The sequence below is a fragment of the Balearica regulorum genome, chromosome 1 (assembly GCF_011004875.1).
Source record: "Balearica regulorum gibbericeps isolate bBalReg1 chromosome 1, bBalReg1.pri, whole genome shotgun sequence".
Taxonomy (NCBI): Eukaryota; Metazoa; Chordata; class Aves; order Gruiformes; family Gruidae; genus Balearica; species Balearica regulorum.
Genome location: NC_046184.1, coordinates 74,762,816 through 74,785,136, shown reverse-complemented (window position 1 = coordinate 74,785,136; position 22,321 = coordinate 74,762,816). Strand labels below are relative to the sequence as shown.

General features: G+C 42.3%; 1 protein-coding gene across 1 annotated transcript in view; it reads right to left on the bottom strand.

Moving 5' to 3' along the window:
* Positions 1-215: 215 nt before the first annotated feature.
* The window catches only part of LDHB (lactate dehydrogenase B), a 55,981-nt gene continuing 33,875 nt past the window's right edge, over positions 216-22,321 (bottom strand). The window contains exons 2-9 of the mRNA XM_075758847.1: positions 11,379-11,408; positions 10,323-10,454; positions 6,791-6,908; positions 6,097-6,270; positions 3,780-3,953; positions 2,375-2,492; positions 1,348-1,471; positions 216-567 (exon numbers count right to left, since the gene is read on the bottom strand). Coding sequence (XP_075614962.1) covers positions 400-567; positions 1,348-1,471; positions 2,375-2,492; positions 3,780-3,953; positions 6,097-6,270; positions 6,791-6,908; positions 10,323-10,448 — 1,002 coding nt within the window. The 5' untranslated portion in view covers positions 10,449-10,454; positions 11,379-11,408 and the 3' untranslated portion in view covers positions 216-399. The remainder of the gene's footprint in view (positions 568-1,347; positions 1,472-2,374; positions 2,493-3,779; positions 3,954-6,096; positions 6,271-6,790; positions 6,909-10,322; positions 10,455-11,378; positions 11,409-22,321) is intronic.

Sequence of the window (22,321 nt, the reverse complement as noted above, 5' to 3'; positions counted from 1 at the left end):
AGTCAGCACCTGGATTCAAACTAAATCATACAGAAAAGGCTTCCAGTAAGGTTGTATTAGTGAAATCCCACCACAGGCAATTACTACATTGTTTTTCTTTTGAAAAGACATGTGTGTCTACACTTCCATGTAGTCTGTGGCAAACGTTAAAGGAGAATGCCAGAGTAAGCTAGATAATTTAAATACTGAAAATAAATCACTAGGACAACAAAACATGCCTGAAGGTTGCTTTATTTGTTCATAAGGTCTGTGCGTTACAGCAAGCATAAGTTTAGCTACTGTGGACAAAGCTCAGTCTGGAAGAGCATTAAATGTTAACCATAGAGATGTATAGTGAGTAGAGCCCACAATTGCACACAACATGCTGTTCTTCTATTGTTGGAATTTAACATTCATGAGTTACAGATCTTTGAGATCTTTCTGGATGTTCCACAATGTATCCGCACTCTTCTTCAGCTGAGCCACCTCATCATCCTTCAGCTTTTGGTTGATGACACTTGTCAATCCAGAGGCACTTAGGACAGCAGGAAGGCTCAAGAAGACATCATTCTCAACACCATACATGCCCTGCCACAAACAAAATAGATCACTTGGACATGAACCTATCACCCAAGATCTGCTTTTAGTTTATACAGCAGGAAGGCTTCTGACAGCAGAGCTTAAGACTTCATCATTTTGAAGCCTGCAGAAAATTCAATTTGCAGTCACAATGTATTTGAGGAAAAGAAAAAGTACAGAGCTGTTTTAGACCAAATGATTGGCCATACCGAGATGGTTGATTTCAAAAACCCCACCTCCAAAACCCTTACTTATTTATATACAGCAAGTAGCTGACAAAATTCAAAGACACAGGATTATGGCAGGCCTTTTTTCCAGCTGTAGAGGGAGCAGTAAGTTCAGCCTGCTCCGAGTCCTTGCTGCACCAGAGGTTATAGAGCTGGTGCAGACTAGATGCAGCCAGTTAGATCAGCTCTAAAAGGACAAAGCTCTTTTCCACAGCACCTTTGCTAGGCAGTAAGTAGTTCATGGAATCGCAGCTGGGCCTCCATGGAGTTTTCCGTTTTTGCACTGAAACTTCCTTTTAATAAATCTGCATGCCACACATGGCAAACTTTACACAAGGGTAGTACAACACTGGGTAGAGTACAGAAAACTTAGTTTCAGCTCCATACTTGTGAGAAGGGTAGGCTAAGAGGTCAGACTAGATAAAATTGCAATAGTACGCTCCCATTTTAAATTCAAAATAGTATTTCACAAAGCTTCCTTTGTTCAGCACCTTGCTAGTTGAGACTATTTAGCTTCTCTATAGCAACAAAACAGAGTATCCAATTAGCCATCATTTCTTACCTTTACCAGTGTTGAGACTGAATGAACCCGGCACAAGTTCTTCAGCATGGTCTCACAGAGGTCAGCAACACTAAGGCCAATGGCCCAGTTTGTGTATCCCTTAAGTTTGATTACCTCATAGGCACTAAGGAAATATTGAAATACAGTTGCATTAAGATGCCTTCAGGACACTGTCTGAATGCTAAGTCTTACAAAGAATGGATGTTTCCCATTTAAAAAAAAATCTGAAACTCCTGTGGCACATATTTTAAGTTTTGGAATTAAAATGTCAGAGAGTTACACTTTATCCTCTAATGCTGAAACATGTAAGTCTACATTATCTCATATGCATAATAAAGAAGCCCTCAATTTTCTCACAGGATTAGCTGAAAAGAAAAATAGCTTCCATCTATGAACAGCTCTCAAACAGAAAAACCAGACACCTACAACTGAACAAGTTCTCTATTCAAGTCAGTGGCACAATCATTCCGAGTACATTTGGAATAGGTAAACATTTAGAGTCAAAGCCATGCACTACCTACACACACATCCTAATTTTTAAAACTAACATCTGCATGCACTTTATACCAGTGCAGTCCTTATTTCACAAGTGAGACAAGTGATTTAGCAACAGGTATAGTTACCGTAAATCAACGAACAAAGTTTTCCCCAAACCAACTGCAACCCTCTGCTCACAGAAACATACTACCTTCTAGAGTCTTGTGCCCTTTGAAGAAAGTTAACCATTTAAGAAGCCACTTGTGAGAAAACAAGTGCACACGGCTCTAAGCGATGCAGTACTAAAGCGGATATGTTATGCCATAGTTTTATGTTATGCCATAGCTTTTCTCACTGCAGGATAAAGATTACCAACTGAAGTCCTGCACTTCTATGTTTAAGAGAGTAGTCCCACTTACTCATGCAACCGTCTAAATAAAAAGGCATGAAACCTGCAGCAGAATGGAGAGGCAATGACAAGGAGGCAGTGTGCAGACTAGCTATTTTCAGCATCACATATATCCACCTTATTATCCTCCAGACACTGTACCTTTCAACCACTTGCTTGTGGACTTCCTTCCAGTTCTCACCATCTTTGTCAGTTCCCATGGCAGGATTCAGCTCCTGGAGAGAAACGCCTGCCACATTAACTCCACTCCAAACAGCCACTGTAACAGAGAGGGGACATAAGTTTCAATTCCCCCTCTACTTTTCCGATCTAAGATAACTAGAAACAAAGTAGTAGCAGCCAGAACCACAATAATGTTTCAGGCAGATTTTAAGTTTTCATTTAACTACAGTTAATTCTGAGAAATCTGGGGGTCAAATATGAAACTGTTTTAGTACTGACACATTAATAAGTCAATTGCAACACATGAACAACAGAACTTTCAGTCCTTGGAAGGTGTAGACAGCTACATTTGAAGTCAGAAAGCTCAAATTCTAGCAAAAAGGCACATCTTAGCTGTTCAGCCTTTTAAAACTAATTTTACTCAAAAATTGCAGCAAGTATGTATTTGCTGTTCCACTAATCAGTATCAGTGTTAGCCTTCAAGAATTCTACTCTTACTTCACTGAATAAAGGGGAGCAATATGCAAACTTAGAATATCGAGAGGAATTTGCACATCTCCCTTCATATTGGAAGCTTACAGACAGATTCATTCTCTGTTCCTGTGAAGTAACTAGGAAATTTTAGTTAATTCAAAGCAAAAGCAGCTATAACACTGAAGCAAAATGAGCTCTGTGTATGCTCAGCCAAGGTCTGCTTTCGTTACAGTGCAGGGCTTGCTTCGGTAAATACTGTTGTTCGTTAGACACTGTGATAAAATGCAATGGGACACTGAAGAGGTGGCTCCCTTAGAAATACACAGCACTAAAATAGAAAGCAATACCAATCTACGCAGATGTTCTGCTGCATCATTTCAGATTTGAGATACACAAACTGAATTAAGACAAATAAGCTTCTCTGATTTCACATGGTTTTAAAAAACATCTTCTCTTAAATAGCATGGAGAAAAGTCACAAAATAAAGGGTTAATTGTTAGCCTGAATCTGGATTGCTAGCTTTTTCTACTACTTGCAACAAGCTCTGCCACCGATCTAACAAGAGCTAATACTGCTTTCAGAGAAGAACCATGCTATGGATTATGTTATGATACTCCAAAAACTGAGGATAAACAGAAGCAGTAAACTATAGTTTTTAGGACACAACTTTAGCTAACAAACTTGGCCTTTTCAGTTCACGGTTTAATTATACAGCCACAATCACTTTTATTAAAAAAGTATAGCTACATTTCCTGGACTTGTCTCAACTCTAATCTTCATAGAAATACATCAAAGTGCTAGTTACTCAAGCTCAGCTGCATCTGTTTTTTCAGAGTTTTATAACACCCTTTAAGCCTCCACCTTTAACACTGCACAGCTTATTTCCAAGGTGGTCAGAACTGCTCCTTACCACTAGAATCACCATGTTCTCCCAAGATCCAGCCATGGCAGCTGGTTGGGTGGATACCAAGTCTCTCAGCCATCAGATAGCGAAATCTAGCCGTGTCTAGATTGCAGCCACTTCCAATCACACGGTGTTTTGGCAGGCCACTCAGCTTCCATGTGACATAGGTTAATATATCCACTGAAAAGAGGAACATGCATAGTAAATTAAACCATTCACACAGATCAAGAAGAATGCTTCAACAATTAATTTGCTGTACACAATCAGGAGGACTGAAAACACAGTTGGGCTCATTGGTCACAGTATTTTAAGTTTGAGTGCTTGAAATTTAGGACCCATCCAGCTACTGTTCAAAAAATTGACGAAGGTCTTTGGAGATTAGTATCCTACCAGCTAAAGTTGGAGGCACTTTTTCTGTCACAGATAAACCCCTAGAGCATCCAGAATTGGGACTGAACTCTTCATGTGGCTAAAACATTCAAGCAGTTTCCTGAAGTAACATTACCTTCCACTTCATCATCACAATAAGATGTAAAGCAATTGAAAGTTAAACCTGTTTGAGATTTACATATTCTATCTCTAGTTGGTAACTACTTCATGTTTGTTTCTTAAACAAATTTGTGCATTAAGCAGTTTTTGCACTAATTACCTCTGCAGCGTGAAAAGCTAGATGAGCTCTATGCTTTGGCTGAATGTGGCTCTAAAAATACAGTTTTAGGGGGAAAAAAAAAACCAACCACCAAATCTAAGTTGGGGCAGAGAGAAAAGTATGTGAGCAGAGAGACAAACATCAGTCCAACAGAACAATAAACAGACTGCAATAATAATAGCTCCAAAACTCTCAAAAGCCAGCTAGTTCTCAGGACGGAATATATTTGTGTCCTTAATCTGAAGTTGTATCATTTGCTCTGCTCTGGCACCAAAAGCATGTCATCTCCGTACAGTTCACACCTTGCTGTTACAACCAGCATGCTTGTCAGGCATAGTTTCCCTACAGCTTCAGTCGAGGCAGCTTCTGTACAGACTACAGAGCGCCTCCCTATCAAACAGCTACATTTGCTCTGGACAGTCTGGCTTTCGAGTCAGGTGCCAAGACATACACCCAGACTTTTTGAGTGCTGCTTTATAATCTCATTGTTTGCCTACAGTAGGGCTTTCCACTCAGGAGAAGCTGTGGACTGTGCTAAGCTAGAGCCCAGACAGATCTGAAGCAGTTAAACAGGGAAGGACATCAAGGTCACACACCAACACCTATGCAGCAGACAGCCCTGATGCTCTGGCACCCCAAAGTCCCTTCTAATAAATTCAAAAAAACTTCCGCTATATTAGACTAGTGGAAAAAAATCCACACACTGAGAAAACAAAGCATTATAAAAATAGTTCTGAAAGAGCAACATGCAGTTCTCCTCCTGCAGCTGCTCTACTGGAGAGGTATACAGTTTGAATTCAGCCTTGCTAGAACAAGAACAATTTGATCTTTGCCTCAGATTTGTAGATAAGTGTTTAAAATTGCTGTAAATTTTTGTACTTGCACAGTAGCCACTTGCTCGCTACACTAGTACTCAGTAGTACTAATTGTACACCACCTAATTACTCAACCACCAGCTGAGTTGCTAGCTTTACATGTACTGGTTTGACACTGCCAACTTATCTTTAAAAGCAGTGTCACTTCATTGCCAGGGCTCTGTAATGGCTTCACTCAGATGCTGAATCAAGCAAAGATGGCGCTACAGAGACACCCTACAAGGCACATCAGAACGTTTACAGTCAGCTTTAGACATCCAAATATCCAAGCTGTCCCAGTGCAGTGAGATGCTTGCAAATGAGCACACAAATATGTGTAATTGGCTCTAAGTCTTTTTAATCTAAATGAACTATGTAGTACAGTTAGCCTTTCCCCCACCACAGGCTTCAGCATGTAAATTCTTTTTTGCTGAAAATATCGCCAAGGTAAGTTCTTCATCCTGAAAAATGGCCATATCATATCTAGACACAAAAGAAAGTTATGATTTACAAACAATTTAAAAGCAAAATGGAAGTGTCCTTCAGAGATAAAAATTTTTAACTACCTACTCTTTAAGCCAAAGTATGTAGAGAACTGAAGTACTTACCATGAGGCATGCTTTTAAAATATGGACACCGTGAGAGCATCAGAAAGTAGAGAGTATTTGTTTGTAATCTGCTGTTAGCAACCACATGGCTGAGGTCCACACAAAGCAATTAGTTTTCAACATTCAATTTGTAGTTGAGAAGACTGATAAAATAAAACACTAGTTTTCTGACAAATGGAGTTTGTAGATGTTCCAGGAAAAGACTGCCTTACCTGGGTTGGAAACCACCAGGATGATGCAGTTGGGGCTGTATTTGACAATCTGAGGAATGATGAATTTGAAGACATTCACATTCCTCTGAACCAGGTTGAGACGACTCTCCCCCTCTTGCTGACGAACTCCTGCAGTTACTACCACAATCTTGGAGTTGGCTGTGACAGCATAGTCTACAACAGAGCATGAGGAGAAGATATAGAATGTGTTAAATAGACTTATTACTAATTTCAATAGCATTGTGTTCATACAGGTATTACGGGTAGCTTCTCCACTCAGCATACATTCAAACTCAGAAAACATGAGACACCAACATTAAAGCCAGCAGCACCTCTTACATTGTTCTATCAGTATGTGGGTCTTGAGAGTACATTCAACCCCCCTGAATCTCATTTCCACTATCGAAATAACAATACTATTTCTTCTATGTCAAAGAGGTACTAGTTTCATTAAAATCAATTTTACTCAACAAGCCCAAAACTGTAGAGTGGCCATTAGAGATGAAAGAGAAAGCCCAGATTAATAATAGCCACTCCCACTGTTATGGTGCTCATCCAAAATCTCACCTCGATTCATATACTTAAACTTGTGAATGCCAAATCCTTAAGAGTTCTTTTGGATTACACAACTAATGCTCCACTATTAAGCAAACTCACAGAGTATCAGTATTAAATAAAAGAAACTGAGGTTCACCTTTGTCTGCCATAATCTTGTGAGTGTGAAGGAACAAGCTCCCATGCTGTAGATCCATCATTTCTCCTTTTAGTTTGTCTTCCAAAACATCAACCAGAGCAAGCTCATCACAAAGACCCTAAAACAAGACGATTTGAAGGAGTCAATGAAGCAGTTAACTTGCATTTTAAAGTTATTCCTGAGTCAAGCTATATTACATTTTAAAGTAACATGTTACACATTTGAAAGCATCTCTTCTCCAAAGGTAAATCAGTAGGACAGCACCATCTTGGTGTTCTGATGTATCTCACAGTAACAAAGTCAGAGGCTATTACAGCACAGGTCTGTAAGATTTGTTTAGAATTTCCAAAGAAGATATTATTTGTGGGACATTAGAGTACACAGCCAACCCTTTGCTAGTAAGGCACTGTGTGATTCAGTTATCTTAAGAAAAATGTTGCATGTTTCAGAGTCATAGCAAAGCCTCTAAATCTATCCAAATATGCCTATTTTAAACATTTAAATACCTCATACAACATACCACATAATTATCAAATAAGTATTCTCTTGTAACACTCCTTCAACCAATTCATTTCACAAAAAATAGAATGGGAACAGACTTATTTTCCACAATACTAAAAACAGTATCAAGAAGAAACAGATTCTTTACCTAGTTTTTCTCTACTAGAGCTACTACATTATATTTACTTTGCAGAACAGATGTAGCCACATATGCCTGTTGTCCAGACAGGTTAAGTTGGGAGATAATGTCATATAGTCTCAGAACAGGAAAATAGTGAAATATGGAGGTGGAGGAAAAAGGCATTCTGCTATAATGCAAAGTTTTACCGCCTTTTGACAGAACTGTTTACTACCCTTGTAAATTCTACTAAAATTAAAGGCTTATTATTCAGTAAATTATACTGAGATCCAAATTACTGCTTCTATTTTCCTAGGTACCTATACTCCATTTGAAAGCAGTTAAGCCATTTTTATGCTATTGAAAATACTACTGCAAGCAAGCTTTTTTTAAATTTTATATAAAAAGGTAACACTCATTACTTCACATGGAAATATTATTAGCGTCAACTAAACTACTTTAAACATACAACAACAATATGCACTATTTTTCCTGTGGAAAAACATATTTATCAGCAGGTATATTTAAGTCTTTCATATCATACTTTAAAATCATGTTAGAGTTTATTGCTTTTCTGCATCGTTTCCTTTCACAATTGATTTGATCAACTGCTGAAGGAAAAACTGTAAGAATCTGTATCTGCACTTGCTCTGTTCTCAAAATAGCCTGCAGGATAAAATTAAAGTCTCAGTTATTTAAACATTATGAAAAAGTATCTTCATTTGAAGTCACTAGTGTTAAACTAAGAAGTTAGCGTAATCAGAATTTGAAAAAAGAATTACATGTGCTATTATGGATAGATTTATACACACAGTCTAACAATATGCAACTTTCAGTCTAGACCTTGCAACCAATATTCACCAGACTCCGTAGGTTCAAGGACCCAGTTCTCACTGGAACAGAGGAGCACCTGGAGTAACTCCAATGACTAATCTCATGAATTTGCATCAGTGTTGCCTAGAGAAGTATTCAGCTCATTATTAGCATGCACAGGAATGAAGTCTACACAATCACCAAATGCAGCTTAAAATATTCTCATTGAAAGCAGCTGACTTGTGACTGGGGAGATGTTTCCATTTCTAAAACAGTATGGCAACATCAGCGACTTGTTTCTAACTGACAGGGAGCTAAAAATAACCAACATGGAAGTTTTAATATCATTCAAATTTATATTAAATACAACACCAGTAAACTGAAATCAGTATTATCACAGTTTAATTTTATAAAATTCAAAGCCATCTAACACCCAACTGCATCTACATATTAAAATACAGGAAATTAAGTACAAAATTTTATGACATGATGTAACAAAAAGACATCCTGTACAAGTCAAAGCCACATCTAATTCAGTGACAAGAATCATATGTTTTGTTATAAAAATGTTTTATACTGCAGCTTATACTTGTGAGAGAGACCAGAAGCCTGGTTGAGATAAACTCCATGCCATAATCCAAGCTTGAAAAATTTAAAACGTGTTTTCACTCTGGGTTTAGTGCATATAACTCATTAACAGTAAAACTTTGTGCCTAGATTTCTGAAAGCGCAATTTGATCCTCCTTAGAGCAGTGTATTAAACACAGATGAATACTAGATTTTAGTGAAGTTCACAATTAACTTCACCTGACTCCCTCACTGCCAACCTTACAGGTTACAGTACTCCTTCAAAAACAAATGAGTTCAGACTACAAGAGGCAAACATTTGCTTAAAAGTATAAAATCCCTAAATGAACTGTCATTGTTTTTTTATTAAACTTCTCCTTTAGTTTATATAGTTTTAAAAACTATTTGTTACCATCACATCAGTACTTAGTTTCACTGTGGTCTTTTTTTTACTGTCAGTTTTTCTTGCTCACAAGGTTCATGAATACCAGCAAATGAAAATGTTTAAAAAAATTTAATTATTAAACCCCTAGCACTTTAAAACATGCATCCTCAAGATAATAGGCAGAGGAAGGATCATCTCCAAATAAAATACAGCTGGTTTAGTAGTACATGCAAGATTTTTGATCTCACTGTGAGCTACTTGATTTAAGACCTGCCCCTGCAAGTCAGTAAAACGTATCTGATTATACTTTCTTTTAAAAAGATCCGCAGCTCCCATTTGTCTTTTCAAAAAGCAGCATGAGAGGAATCAAATTTAACTCATTCACAATGTTCTCTAAAAACAAAGGGCAAAGTACAAGAGCTCCTTAATGCATAATAAGCCTTTGCTTTGCTCAGACTGCAACATGAGATTTGCCTCAAAAAGCACAGAAACCAGTAACAGGAAGAGTCAGAATAACCTCTAACTGTAGTCCTCTATTTTTCATTTTTTGGAGAACTCTGGACACAACAGACATATAACCAAGCAATGAAGGCTTAAGAGAAATAAAGAAGCCTACTGAAGGGGACAGAAGTATTTTCAGTTACTGCAGCACACATGCATTAAAAGAAAAAAAAAAAGCAAACACACATAGTTCTGATTCCTATCCCCTATTTAACACAGATTTCTGCATTCTTTGCCCAGCAAAGCTCTCCCACCAAGTGAACTCCTACTTTGTTGTGTAAGAATAAGAAAATTAGAAAGAAAAGTTTGGCAGGGGCTTCAGAGCCATTGCTTACTACATTCTCCTAGCAGCTTGCAAAATAACTCTGCCTACTGAGAGATTTATTGTTAAGCAGAGACAGGAAGGTGAGAGAACAAGGAGAAACTGAATGGGGAGGTCAGCCTTCCATGAACAGTGTAGGTCACTGCTGGCTTACACAAACTACAAATGCTTCATCTGTACATTCCTACCATTAGTACATTCCTGTACTAACCTACCAATTTTCCCACCATTTGCTAAGACAAACAGGCGGTTTGTAGTGAAATTTGCTAAGACAAACAGAACATTATAGCAGTGGGAACTTGAACGCCACGTCCTTGAGCCGTACCTTTCCAAGGATGCTGATAGCACAGGCCATCCCAACCTGTCCAACCCCCACAACAGTTATCTTGTTGTTCGGGACCGTGGCTCCTGCAGCGATGGGGGTCATCAGTTTCTCCTTGAGAGTAGCCATGGTGTTCTGCAAGCAGAAACGGAAAGATTTGGTTCAAAGCAAGCCAGAGGGAACTGAAACGCATGCTCTGAATTGAAGAGGTCATCTGCCACAGCCAGAAACTTGCCGATGGAAGTGCTGCGAGTGGCTGCTGACGGCAGCGTACGTAAGGCAACACACGGGCACGCTGCCCTTGCTCGCAGGGCTCCTTCCAGCCCACGAGTTACCAGCCCACACAGCCTCTCCTGGGCCGCAGGGCTCTGGCTCCCATCCCTCCCTGCATTTGCTGGTGCCCAGCGAGGGGCTGAAGGGGACAAAGGCTATTTTCGCAGCACATAACAGAATATCCTGTTCGCAGAGTTTCCAGAGCCTCCCCGCAGAAGGGAGAAAGCCCTTCTGCGCTAATGGCTCTCTGGAATTCAACTCTCTTCAAAAGGCCCATCAGGGCTGTGGGGCTGGTAACAAAACCACGAACCAGTTTGGGAGCAGCGAGCCTGCTGGGATTTCCCCAGCACGTTTCCATGCGGCGCCGGGGCTCCCTTCGCTCAACCCACGCAGCCCCGCGGGGTGCCCCCGCACATCCCTCCCTTCCTCCCCGCCTCGCCCAGCCGGAGGAACCGCCCCCACCCCGCCAGCCGCAGACCAGCGAGGGGCCGGGGCCGGCACACGAGGTCGCCCAGTGAGTTTCCGCGCACGGCCGGAGGCCGAGCCAGGAGCCGCCATTCCACGCAAACCCTCAGGAGCCGCAGCCTGGCCCCGGCCACCGCATCCCACCGGTGCTGGAACCGGCCGCCAACGCCCCCCGCCCCAGGCACCATCCGGGGTGATGCTCGGCCTCGGGCGAAGGCGCCCGGCCCCGGCGGGACCGAGCCCCCCGCGGAAGGGAACGCTGGGCTGGACCCTGCAGCATCCCCCATCCCAGAGAGGGAGCTCCGCTCTCTCCGTACCCACCAGCAAGGCTCAGAGCGGGGAGAGACAAGACGAAAACTGCCGTTATCGTCCAGTTCGCGAGCACTGAGGACTCCGCAGCGGAAGGGGCGGACCCTGCAGGCAGGACCGGGCCGCCCCCCGCCGCGCCCTCCTGGGCGTTCCCCGGCGCTACTGGGGAGGCGGCGGCCGCCGCGCTCAATCCCCGCCAAGGACGGAGGCTCAAGGGTGTCACCGCCCCACCCCCGGCTCCCTCCCCCGTCCCCCCTTTGCCCCCGCTCACCCCTCCCCGCCGCCCCCGGCCCCGCGGCACGGCCATGCGGCTGCTGGCGCTGGCGGGCCGGAGCGGCGCGGGGCCATTGCTGACCCTTAGCATCGCTGAGCCTTCGCATCGCTGCCTTGGCTCGTCCCTTTTTTTGTGCTGACGGCGGGAGGGCGCGCAGGCGAGTGAAGCGACGGTGTCGGCAACCGGCGAGGCCGGCAGCGGCCATGCAGCCCTGACTGGGTGGTCAGTGGCGGTAGGTCGGTGCTGTAGGCATCCACGGTGTGATCCAAACACTGCTCTTGTGGTGGCTGTCACAGAGACTGATGGGATGGGATGGGATCCACCCCAGGGTACTGAGCGAGCTGGCAGAAGTGCTCACCAAGCTGCTTTCCATCATTTATCAGCAGCCCTGGCTGACCAGGGAGGTCCCAGTGACTGGAGGTTAGCCAATGTGACACCCATCTATAAGAAGGGCCAAAAGGAGCATCTGAGGACCTACAGGCCTGTCAGTCTGACATCGGTGCCAGGGAAGGATCATCTTGAGTGCCATCATGCAGCATGTATAGGACAACCAGGCAATTGTGCCCAGTCAGCACAGGTTTATGAAAGGCAGGTCCTGCTTGACTAACCTGATGTCCTTCAATGACAAGGTGACCCGCTTAGTGGATGAGGGAGAGGCTGTGGATGTTGTCTGCCTGGACTTTAGTAAAGCCTTTGACACCCATTTTCCACAGCATTCTCGTGGAGACACTGGCTGCTCATGGCTTAGATGGGTGTACGCTTCACTGGGTAAAAAACTGGCTGGATGGCTGGGCCCAAAGAGTTGTGGTGAATGGAGTTAAATCCAGTTGGTGGCCGGTCACAAGTGGTATTCCCCAGGGCTCAGTACTGGGGCCAGTTCTGTTTAATGTCTTTATCAATGATCTGGACGAGAGCATTGAGTGTGCCCTCAGTAAGTTTGCAGATGACACCAAGCTGTGCGGCAGTGTTGATCTGCTTGAGGGTAGGAAGGCTCTACAGAGGGATTGGGACAGGCTGGATCGATGGGCCGAGGCCAGCTGTATGAGGTTCAATGAGGCTCAGTGCCATGTCCTGCACCTGGGTCACAACAACCCCAGGTAACGCTACAGGCTTGGGGAAGAGTGGCTGGAAAGATGCCTGCAGAAAAGGTTGACATCTGGCTGAACATGAGCCAGCAGCGTGCCCAGGTGGCCAAGAAGGCCAACAGCATCCTGGCTTGTATCAGAAATAGTGTGGCCAGCAAGAGTAGGGAAGTGATTGTGCCCCCGTACTCGGCACTGGTGAGGCCGCACCTTGAATACTGTGTTCAGTTTTGGGCCCCTCACTACAAGAAGGACATTGAGGTGCTGGAGCACGTCCAAAGAAGGGCAACAAAGCTGGTGAAGGGCCTAGAGCACAAGTCTTATGAGGAGCGGCTGAGGGAACTGGGGCTGTTTAGCCTGGAGAAAAGGAGGCTGAGGGGAGATGTTATCACCCTCTACAACTCCCTGAAAGGAGGTTGTAGCCAGGTGGGTCTTGATCTCTTCTCCCAAGTAACTAGCAAAAGGACAAGAGGAAATGGCCTGTTGTGCCAGGGGAGGTTTAGATTGGGTATTAGGAAAAATTCCTTTACCAAAAGGGTTGTCAGGCATTGGAACAGCCTGCCCAGAAAGGTGGTGGAGTCACCATCCCTGGAGGTATTTAAAAGATGTGTAGATGTGGTGCTTAGGGACATGGCTTAGTGGTGGACTTGGCAGTGGTAGATTAACACTCGATGATCTTCAATGTTTTTCCCAATCAAAATGATTCCATGATTCTGTGGTCTCACAAGTGTCTCTGAGTTTACCTTCACAATTAGATAACAAGATGGGGAAGCCATTATCTGTGTTTCACAGGACCATAAACTTAGCTAGAAGGAATGTGCAGAGGAATCACTGCAAGCAAGAAGTTGTGCAAAAATAATTTTTATGTGATCTTCTTCTGGGCAATGTTGCTGAGGTTGTGGTATCTGATTTTTATGCTCTCTGATTTTTGCCCTGCAGCTGACTTCAGCTGAATTTTTTGTGGTTGAACAAATCCTGATGGGACAATGGCATGCCTGGAGTCACACACAAATGCTTTGGTGGGACCAAGGAATGTAACCTGATGCACTGCCGCAACCACTCCTCCTCCCCCTCCATCTACTTCAGCCCTATCCATACCACACTCTCTCTGACTATTTTGCCATATCCCAGTAGAGCATTACTTAAAAATTGTGATATGTAGGACCTGTGGAATGAGTCCCTGGAGCGTGAATGGAGTTTTGTGCCTTGTTACAGTAGTAAGCACATCCATCACTGTAAGTAACAGTAAAAATCAGATTATATGACACGCTTTTCCTCTGACCTATGGAACAGATAAACTGAAAATTTGGGTGTACAATTTGCCACTGTTGCTGAGCAGAGAAGAAGGAAGAGATTTGTTGAAATTCCTGCAGGACCAATGCATGCGAAATAGGAAAGAATAGCAAAGAATATTTTCTCCTAACGCGGTAATGATACTTATTTCTAGCTGTAAAGGAAGAAAGTAGAGGCAAAACACTGAATTGTGCACATTTAGTTTCACTGGGGAAAAAAAGAAAGCTTTAGGTTCCTCGTTCCACGTGATCTCTCACAAGAGGAAAAACAGAACGTTAGATTCCACAGTTCTCCCAAAGAAGTCACTGGGTTAAATGTGACTAGGCAGAGAGTTTAGCCCTTCCTGTCTGAGACTATGGTTACCTTTTTTATGTTGTTGTGGCCGGTTTAAGGTTTTGTTGATTTTTTTTTGCCAAGTATTTTGGCAAGTTAGTAATAACTGGATTAATTCCCTCTGGCTCACCAAGCAACCAAACAAACGCTGCTGCCAGCACGAGAGAGGTGGTGAGCACGAGTGGTGAGGAAAAAGTGAAACCTGCTTTTCTGGACAGTGCTACAGATTCATGCTGGCTTTAAATGACTATCTAACCATGACCAACTTTGCTTCTTTATGTTGTTTGTCATTGCAAAGTGTCCCCTGGAGGGAAAGAAATGAGTTAAGCAGTACATATGACACTTCAAGTAGCAGTTTGCTAGAAGAAAATAAATTTCAAGACTTTGCTAACTACAGCTGAAACGGCAGCTATAGGTAAATAATAGTTACACAATGAAATGTAAGGGTAAGAAAATCTATCCTGTATAATCAAAAAGGGAACACACACAGCTGAACTTTAAGGAAATAAGGGGAAAGGAAGAAGAAAAGGTGCAGGAGAGGATAGGGAAGGATCAGAGCAAGGTTTTTTCATTCCTGAACCAGAACCAAGGGGCTGTGCTTGTCCTGCCAGTGCCTGTTGTGAGGAACGTTCACCGCTGCATTATGCTGTCTTTGGACAGGATCCCTCTCTCTCCTTACGCGCATTCAGCAATCAATTATCGTAGTAGCATTTGTAATTAAATATAGAGGAAAATGCCACTTTCCTATTTGCAAGATCTTAAACCTTTTAAAAGCAGACCAGACCATTTACCAGATGTTACAACAGCTCTCCTGGGCCCTCCTTTAGATCAGGCTTCATTTCACTCACAGTGTTAAAAGCACAGGGTATTTAATCCCCTCCTTGAAGCTCTTGCAATCTAAACAGACAAGGTAGGTGCAGGATGGCGGAAGATTATTGCCTCTTCCTGCCCTTAGTTATTTACTTATTTGTTGTTCCAGATGATGGAGGATTGAGGCACAGAGAGGTGAAAAGATCTCCCCAAGGTCACACAGGAAGTCTCCCAGTGACGAGTCGCAGTTTCAAAGTTCAGCTCTAGTCTGGCAACGTTGGCATTTTTGATGAAGCACAGTTTTCCAGAAAAACAAACCATACTGTTAAGGGACACAGTCTAAATAAATTTGCCTGGTAACCTTCATACAATTACAACATATTTTTGTGTGTACCTTTTTACTTTAACTTTTGGTTTGTATACAAAGTCTGTAATTAGATAAGTCTGAGATACTCCACTGCTTGTATCTGTCCCATCATCTTCCCAAAACACATGAAAGTAGATAGGACTTCACTGCTGTTTCTGTTTTCCAAAACTGCAGTTAAACCTGATTACAGACAGAGATCTCACTTGAAAAACACTATTAATGGAACCCTTTCCTACAGCAAAATGTTGGTGGCCTGATGGATGTGATTTAGTGGTGGACTTGGCAGTGCTAGGTTAACGGTTAGACTTGATGATCTTAAAGGTCTTTTCCAACTTAAATGATTCTATGAATTCTATGATGATGGCTGTAGTCCTAAGGCAGTAAACATAATGAAAAATAAAACCTAGGAAGGGAAGGAGCCCATTACACTGCAAGAATATGGGATATAGGCCTGGTGGCAGGAGAACATAAGGTAAAGGGTGATCTTATGTCACTGCATCACACCTGGTAGATAAGGTCATCAGACTGCAGGATAGATATGTTCATTATTTCACATGGCTGTAATGGAGAAACAAGAATTAGCGGTCCAGTTTTGCAAAATACAGAGAGCTGAATTCATCTGCTGGAAATCACGAAGTGCTGACATACACACAATGTTGGCAGATGCTGAATTAAAATTCTGGTCCACCTATGTTTTAATTCTGTGCTTATTCATCTGGATTTACCATTTGAAGGGAAAATACATCACACAATAAAGAAAAATGATCTTGGACTGGCAGTTCTGCAAGCTTCTTTTACCCCAGTTTTATGTGAAGGAATGACTCCTTATTTTTGGCATTAGGCCTAGTTTCTGTTTAATTTTTGCTTAAAGATTATACAGTGTTATAAAGATAACACATCCATAATAATGAAGGGTTTTATAATGTAGTGAATAAAAAATATATATATATACGTCACATGCATGTGTGCACAAGTTTGCACAGTGATCACCTGCAGTTGAAGTTCCTAGTGTTGGTGGAAGAGGTAACGGGATGGAAACCCTTTCCTCTTTAAATGAAACTTTCTCATTAACTCATAATAGCCCACATTTTCAAAATAATCTTGATTTACCCTCTATTTTGGGGCACTTGTATGTGTAGGTAACCCCAATATCTCCAACTGCTTACACAGGCATGTGGAAGCTTGAAGAAGAAAGCGTATCTGGGAGCCACGGCAAGTGAACAAATGGAGCTTCTTCCTGCAAACCTGCGTCTTGGTGGACTGGAGTCTGTGTTTCAGTGTTTGGGACCATAGTGAAATGTGATGACCTCATTTTGTGAATTTCTTTGATGTCAGAGGAAACAAATGGTTATAAAATGTTGCAGTTAGGTAAGTAATAGCACTCAGTTTGTAACAACTAAAATGCATTGATAGCTCTGGCTCATTAAAAAGTTCAGAAGAAACAACAGCTGCTAACTGAAGTGATAAGACAAAAATGGAGCAATAAAGTACTTACATGATACGCACATCTGGCTCTGGTGAAGGACCTGGCTTGGGAAGGACCTTCCCTCCCTCCTGTGCCCTCTTCATATCCTTGCACTATGGTTCCATTTTCCCACTGTGTCAGTGTAACTCTTGGGAAGGCGTCACAGGATCTCTGTCATCATCTTGCTGACATATAATCTTAAAGAAAAAGAAAAAAGGAAAGAACATCTTAAACCATTTTTGTCAGAGATCCTTTCTCATTTCATATTTAAATTGTCAAAAGAAATATTTTTAAACAGTTCCTGCTCCATTAGAATCCAGTTTGTACACCATTCATGGATAAGCAGAAGTCTGTCTTCCACAAGGACCATTCAGCTAATGCCTTCCAAATGCAAGCAAAAATATATAGAATTGGAAGTTCGTATGACACATGGACAATGATTTTTATCAGTAGGTGAATTTCCGTGCAATAAGGACAATTTCTTTGATCTCGTTAACTGTTCAGAAAATTTAGTAGTCCTAAGATTTTTCTGCATGGATTTTGTTCATTGTATGTCTGAATAAGTGAATACTTCTTTGTCAGCCTAACACCTCTCCAGAGACGAGTGTAAGGCCACGTTGATGCTGAAGAGTTTTCTACATTCGTGCAATCACCCCCTGTAATGACAGACTGTAGCATATCTGCCTGAAGAGTGATGTGTGCCACTGCAATTTACCTTGGTACAAAGATTTTTATAGTAGTCCTGTATAGTATAATGTATTGTATTACAGTAGGTTTTTCAGGAGTGCTTCACATAGAAACACTTATAATACCTTTAATGACTTCCAAAGTAGTTCCACAATTGCGGGACTGATTACCTCTTTAGGAGTCAATTCCAGGTTTCCTCATATGCATGTCGTACTCAGAGAAGGTACTGTACTAATTGAATCCCCCATGTCTGGACATTGCTTACACTGAATTCTGCTAAAGAACAAATTAATCTCTCCCACTCCCACCTAGACATTCACTTACATGATCCCACCATTTACCGTGTTAAAAATTATTGTAATTCTGAAGACAGACTGAATGCATTTTTGCTGGTTTTACAGAAACACACTTCTGCTCATGCGCTCTAGTACAGTCACAGGCCTCCAGCCACTGCCTTTGAAGCAGATTGCTGATGTTAAGGGTCAAGGTTGATCGACCGCCCTCCTTTTTGGGAAGCGGCCATTGATATCTTAACTAACCTTTGCCATATTGCACTCTGGACCCATACTGCTCTGCAGTTCACAGAGCAAGCTTTGTGGAAAATACTGTGAACACAACTGAGCTTCCAGTGAGCATTATTTAACACGTTTCCCAGTACTGAGGAATGTTTGGCTCCATCGCTACAGCCAGGTCCCATGTGAAGGCTGGGAAGGACACACTTCTCACTGAATCCGCTGGGGACTGGTGGTGATAGAGATTTGTTGATGGAAGCTGGCAGAAAGCAATCAGGCGATGTGGGGGAGCATCCTACCCTTAATGGTGTTGCCGTTATGGGGAGGGGGAAGAGAACCGTTGGCCGATGCAGTGCGTCAGTGTGTATCTGAATGCCAGGGAGACTCCTGGAGTGTCCTTAGTCACAGATTATTTCACCTGATCAGTGTATGTCCTGAGGTGGCAAGTGGCAGCAACATGGGCTGCTCCCTGGAGAAGGCATGGTAGCTTAGGTCTGTGAGCCTGGCGGACTTGGTCATAAAGGTATGCAAGTATCTACGCCAGGCTGATCTCATCGAAACATTTTCTGTATTTCAAACTAGGGAGTTTTCAAAATCTGAAAATAAAACTCATTGCTTTTAAAATCAAACATGGTGGCGTGCTGAGAAGAAGGGCTGTGCTGTGAGTCCAGAGTGCCCCTTGACTGCTAATCTGTTCCTGTGATTAGAGGGTTTTGCAGGGGGAAAAAATCATTGCTGAATGTGGGGACAGATGCAAGTCCCACAGGAAGTGATTGGGGTTACATTTTCCGGTGATGCTCCTAGAGGGTGATACACAAAGATTAGGTTGACGTCCATGGACACACTTTGAATCTTCTCCTTCTAACTATAAAACATATCCCAGCTACTCAACCAATCAAGCTTCCACTTTGGTTTGTAATGCTGTAGGCAAAGCAAAGCGAGCCACAAGCTTTAGGACAACTGTAACAAATATCTTTGATTTGGATTTAACAGGTGCCCACTTATAATTTCTATGATTGTTTTTAATTCTTGTGAGGAACCATTGTTTTCTTTAGCACACACCATTACTATATACTGAAAGAAGAACCTGGAGGATTTCGATGCAAGCTCATTGCTCCAAAGCTGGTTCAAACCAGCAGAGATCAGAAGATTTTGCTTTCTGACTGTCTGGCTCCATCTAAGTACCATTACTTTGGATATCGATACCCTTCTCTTCTAAGCAAAGAGACCAAGACAGAAACTGTTCCTCAGTTCTGCAAGTCAGCACCAAAGCAAATTTAAGATGTAGAAGGCAAAGCTCATGTCCTCATTGCTCATGCCACCTCCTCCAGGCACCCCTCACCCCCCACAGACACCCGCTGCTGTCTGCATGTGACGCAGACTCCCAGCTTTGACCTTTGGACTCGCACTTAAGCAAGATGCCTGCTGAAGAGGCGACTTGAACCTCTCCTGTTATGGTGAGTGAATAAATGGAGCCTTCCAAAGGGTATTCCCAAATGCTAGTACTTGCCTGGGAAGCTATTTTCACCCACCACCACTGTCAGCAGAAACTCTCCTCCAAGAAACAGTTTAAGGCATAGTAAGAGATGCTGGCTTTGGAAGCTAAGCCAGCTCTTGGTGTTTTTGTCTCATGTTGACAGTTTCCAGTTGTGCGTCACTGTTTGCTGCTGTCTTATCTGTATTGCCGCAATTGCATTGGCTTGAAAGAAAATCCCTGTTTTCAGGGAGATCATTTCTATGAGTTCATTATCCAGCTCCACGACAGTGACAGCAGCATGAGAACGGGAGTGGGAGACTACAGTGTGGGTGTAGGGACTCCTTTAAGCCACTTCCACCATTAAAGCTCTCCATTTACAGAGCAGCTAAGGGTGAGGTTCCTCAGCAGACCTGAGTCAAAGGATCAGCCCAGCACTGTGGGAACGGGCAAGTCTCAAAGCAGTGCCCTCCACCCCTGCTCATCCCTTGGACCCAGCAGCTTTGATGCTTCTCTAATCTCTTCCTGAGCCAGTTCAGCTCATTAAATCAGCTGAAGGCTACCATTTTTCTTTCCTTGAAGTAGTTTCCTGTTTGTTAGCCAACTGACCGGATTCAGTGAGGTGCCCAGCAAACACCAGAGACAGCTCAAGAAGGGCCAGGATGAGCAGGCGCAAGGAGAATCCCTTCCCTTTGTTGTGGCTGAAAAACACTAAACCAGCTCTCTGCCTCTCCTGTAACTTCAGCCTAAATTAAGCTCGTGCTCTGAGCTGCCTTCTAGAGAAGCTTACATTTCCACAGACTACAGAAGGAGCTGGGGATGGGGATTAGCTTCACTCAGCTAAATTTAGTCTATGTGAATACCTCTTCCTGTACCCGCTGTTGTCATTCCAACACTTCTTAATAATAACAACTCATGTACATAAACTATCGTAAGTTGTCTTGAATAGTATAATCAACCCCAGCATTGATATCAGCTAACACTGGCTAGACAAGCACGACATGTTTTCACTTGGATGTGCCAGAAATTTACTGTGCGCATTTAGCTTGTATTCTTGAAATCTCCCTGTTGTAAACTTGCTAGCGCTGAGACATATGCGTGTGGGCAGCAGGAGATTTGATAGGTTCAGAAAGCCACAAGCTCCCTTGATTGTTGATTTGGTTTTTAGCACCCTAAGGAAAGTAGGTAGAAGTTTACCCTGCCTGGATTTTAGTTTTACTGATCAGGACTTGGAATAGTAATTAAAATGAATAGATTTAAAAGGGTGCATGTTAGATGGCAGGGGCTTTTGGCTTACAAAGGTGCAACTAGAAGTGGTTTATTTTGAAAGCTTAAAAAAATAGGGAAGCATTTTGCATTAAAGCTATTCTGAAAGCAGGTAAAAACTGTATTTTGTGCGGCCATGAATTTTCTTATCCTTTTATAACTTGGCTGTGACTGCTCTGCCTACTTGGGCCGGTTCTGTGCCTGAAAGATGGAGGCCCTTAGCTAGTTTGAAAAGTTCTTAGAACTGAAGACAAAAAATTAATGAACATTATATGATAGGTATCAACACCCCCCCTTTTTTCCAAATCATCCCTTTAGTTACAAATTGGCACTCATTGCTTTCTTTAGTGATTGTCATATTTATTTATTTCTACATCAGTCAGTAGATTAAAAACCCTTTAAAACGATGTGATGCCCTAAACTTATTTACTTTTCCTCAGTACAGCTGATGTACCTTGTAGTCACTCATTTTTGCAAACCTATTCCCATTTGAAATTCTTGAACATATGACGCTGCTTAGTGCATTTCAAATTGTATTATATCTGCCTGTGTTATTACACAAATGATGTTCAATATCATTGCAGCTGTTGTGTCTACTTGGGATATGGTCCTTTCCTTTCAAATCAAATACATTCACAAAAGGGATTACATTCCACTTTCTCTTTAGTTGTTATGTATAAAACATAATTAAATTGTCTTGCCATACGGTAGGAAGTATACTAAGAGGACATTTACAGCCTTGCATCCCTGATTGTTGCTTCATGTAATAAAGGCACTTAACATCTGTCCCTGCTTGTTCAAGCTAATTGTTTGCTGTCGTGAGTTCTAAATAGCAACTGAACAAGCTGCCTGAGCAGCGATGATTCTCTTCATCAATTGCTTATTGCTGTTACTCTTTGACTAACTCTTTTCTGCTAGTTCTGCCAATGCTAAGACTTCATCAGTGCTAGAAAGGATTTGGCAGTGCAGTTAGACTGTGGAGGTATGCCAGCCAGTTCTTGTGGTGGAGGCTCATCTTATAGAGCAGGATCCTGTTTCTGGGACAGTTTATGTCACCTATGCATATAAAACATACTGTATCAACCAAAACACATTTGATATCTAGCATGTGCATGGCTATGCGTAGTTAGAAAATAGTTATACTGTAGCATAGTTACATTATTCCATATAGTAAGTGCTACTGGTACAGTGTAGTATTCTGTCAAGCTTCATATTGATGTTACTGGAGCAGCAGCACTTCTAAGAATAGACCAGGGCTCTGCTTTATTCTTGGTGTAGTAAATGACAAAAAAATACAGTTGTGACTTCTGGGCAACTTTTTCCCCAGTTGCCTTTTAATGTACCATTTGTGAACTGTAATATTATCTAAATATAAATTATAAGATGTTAGCT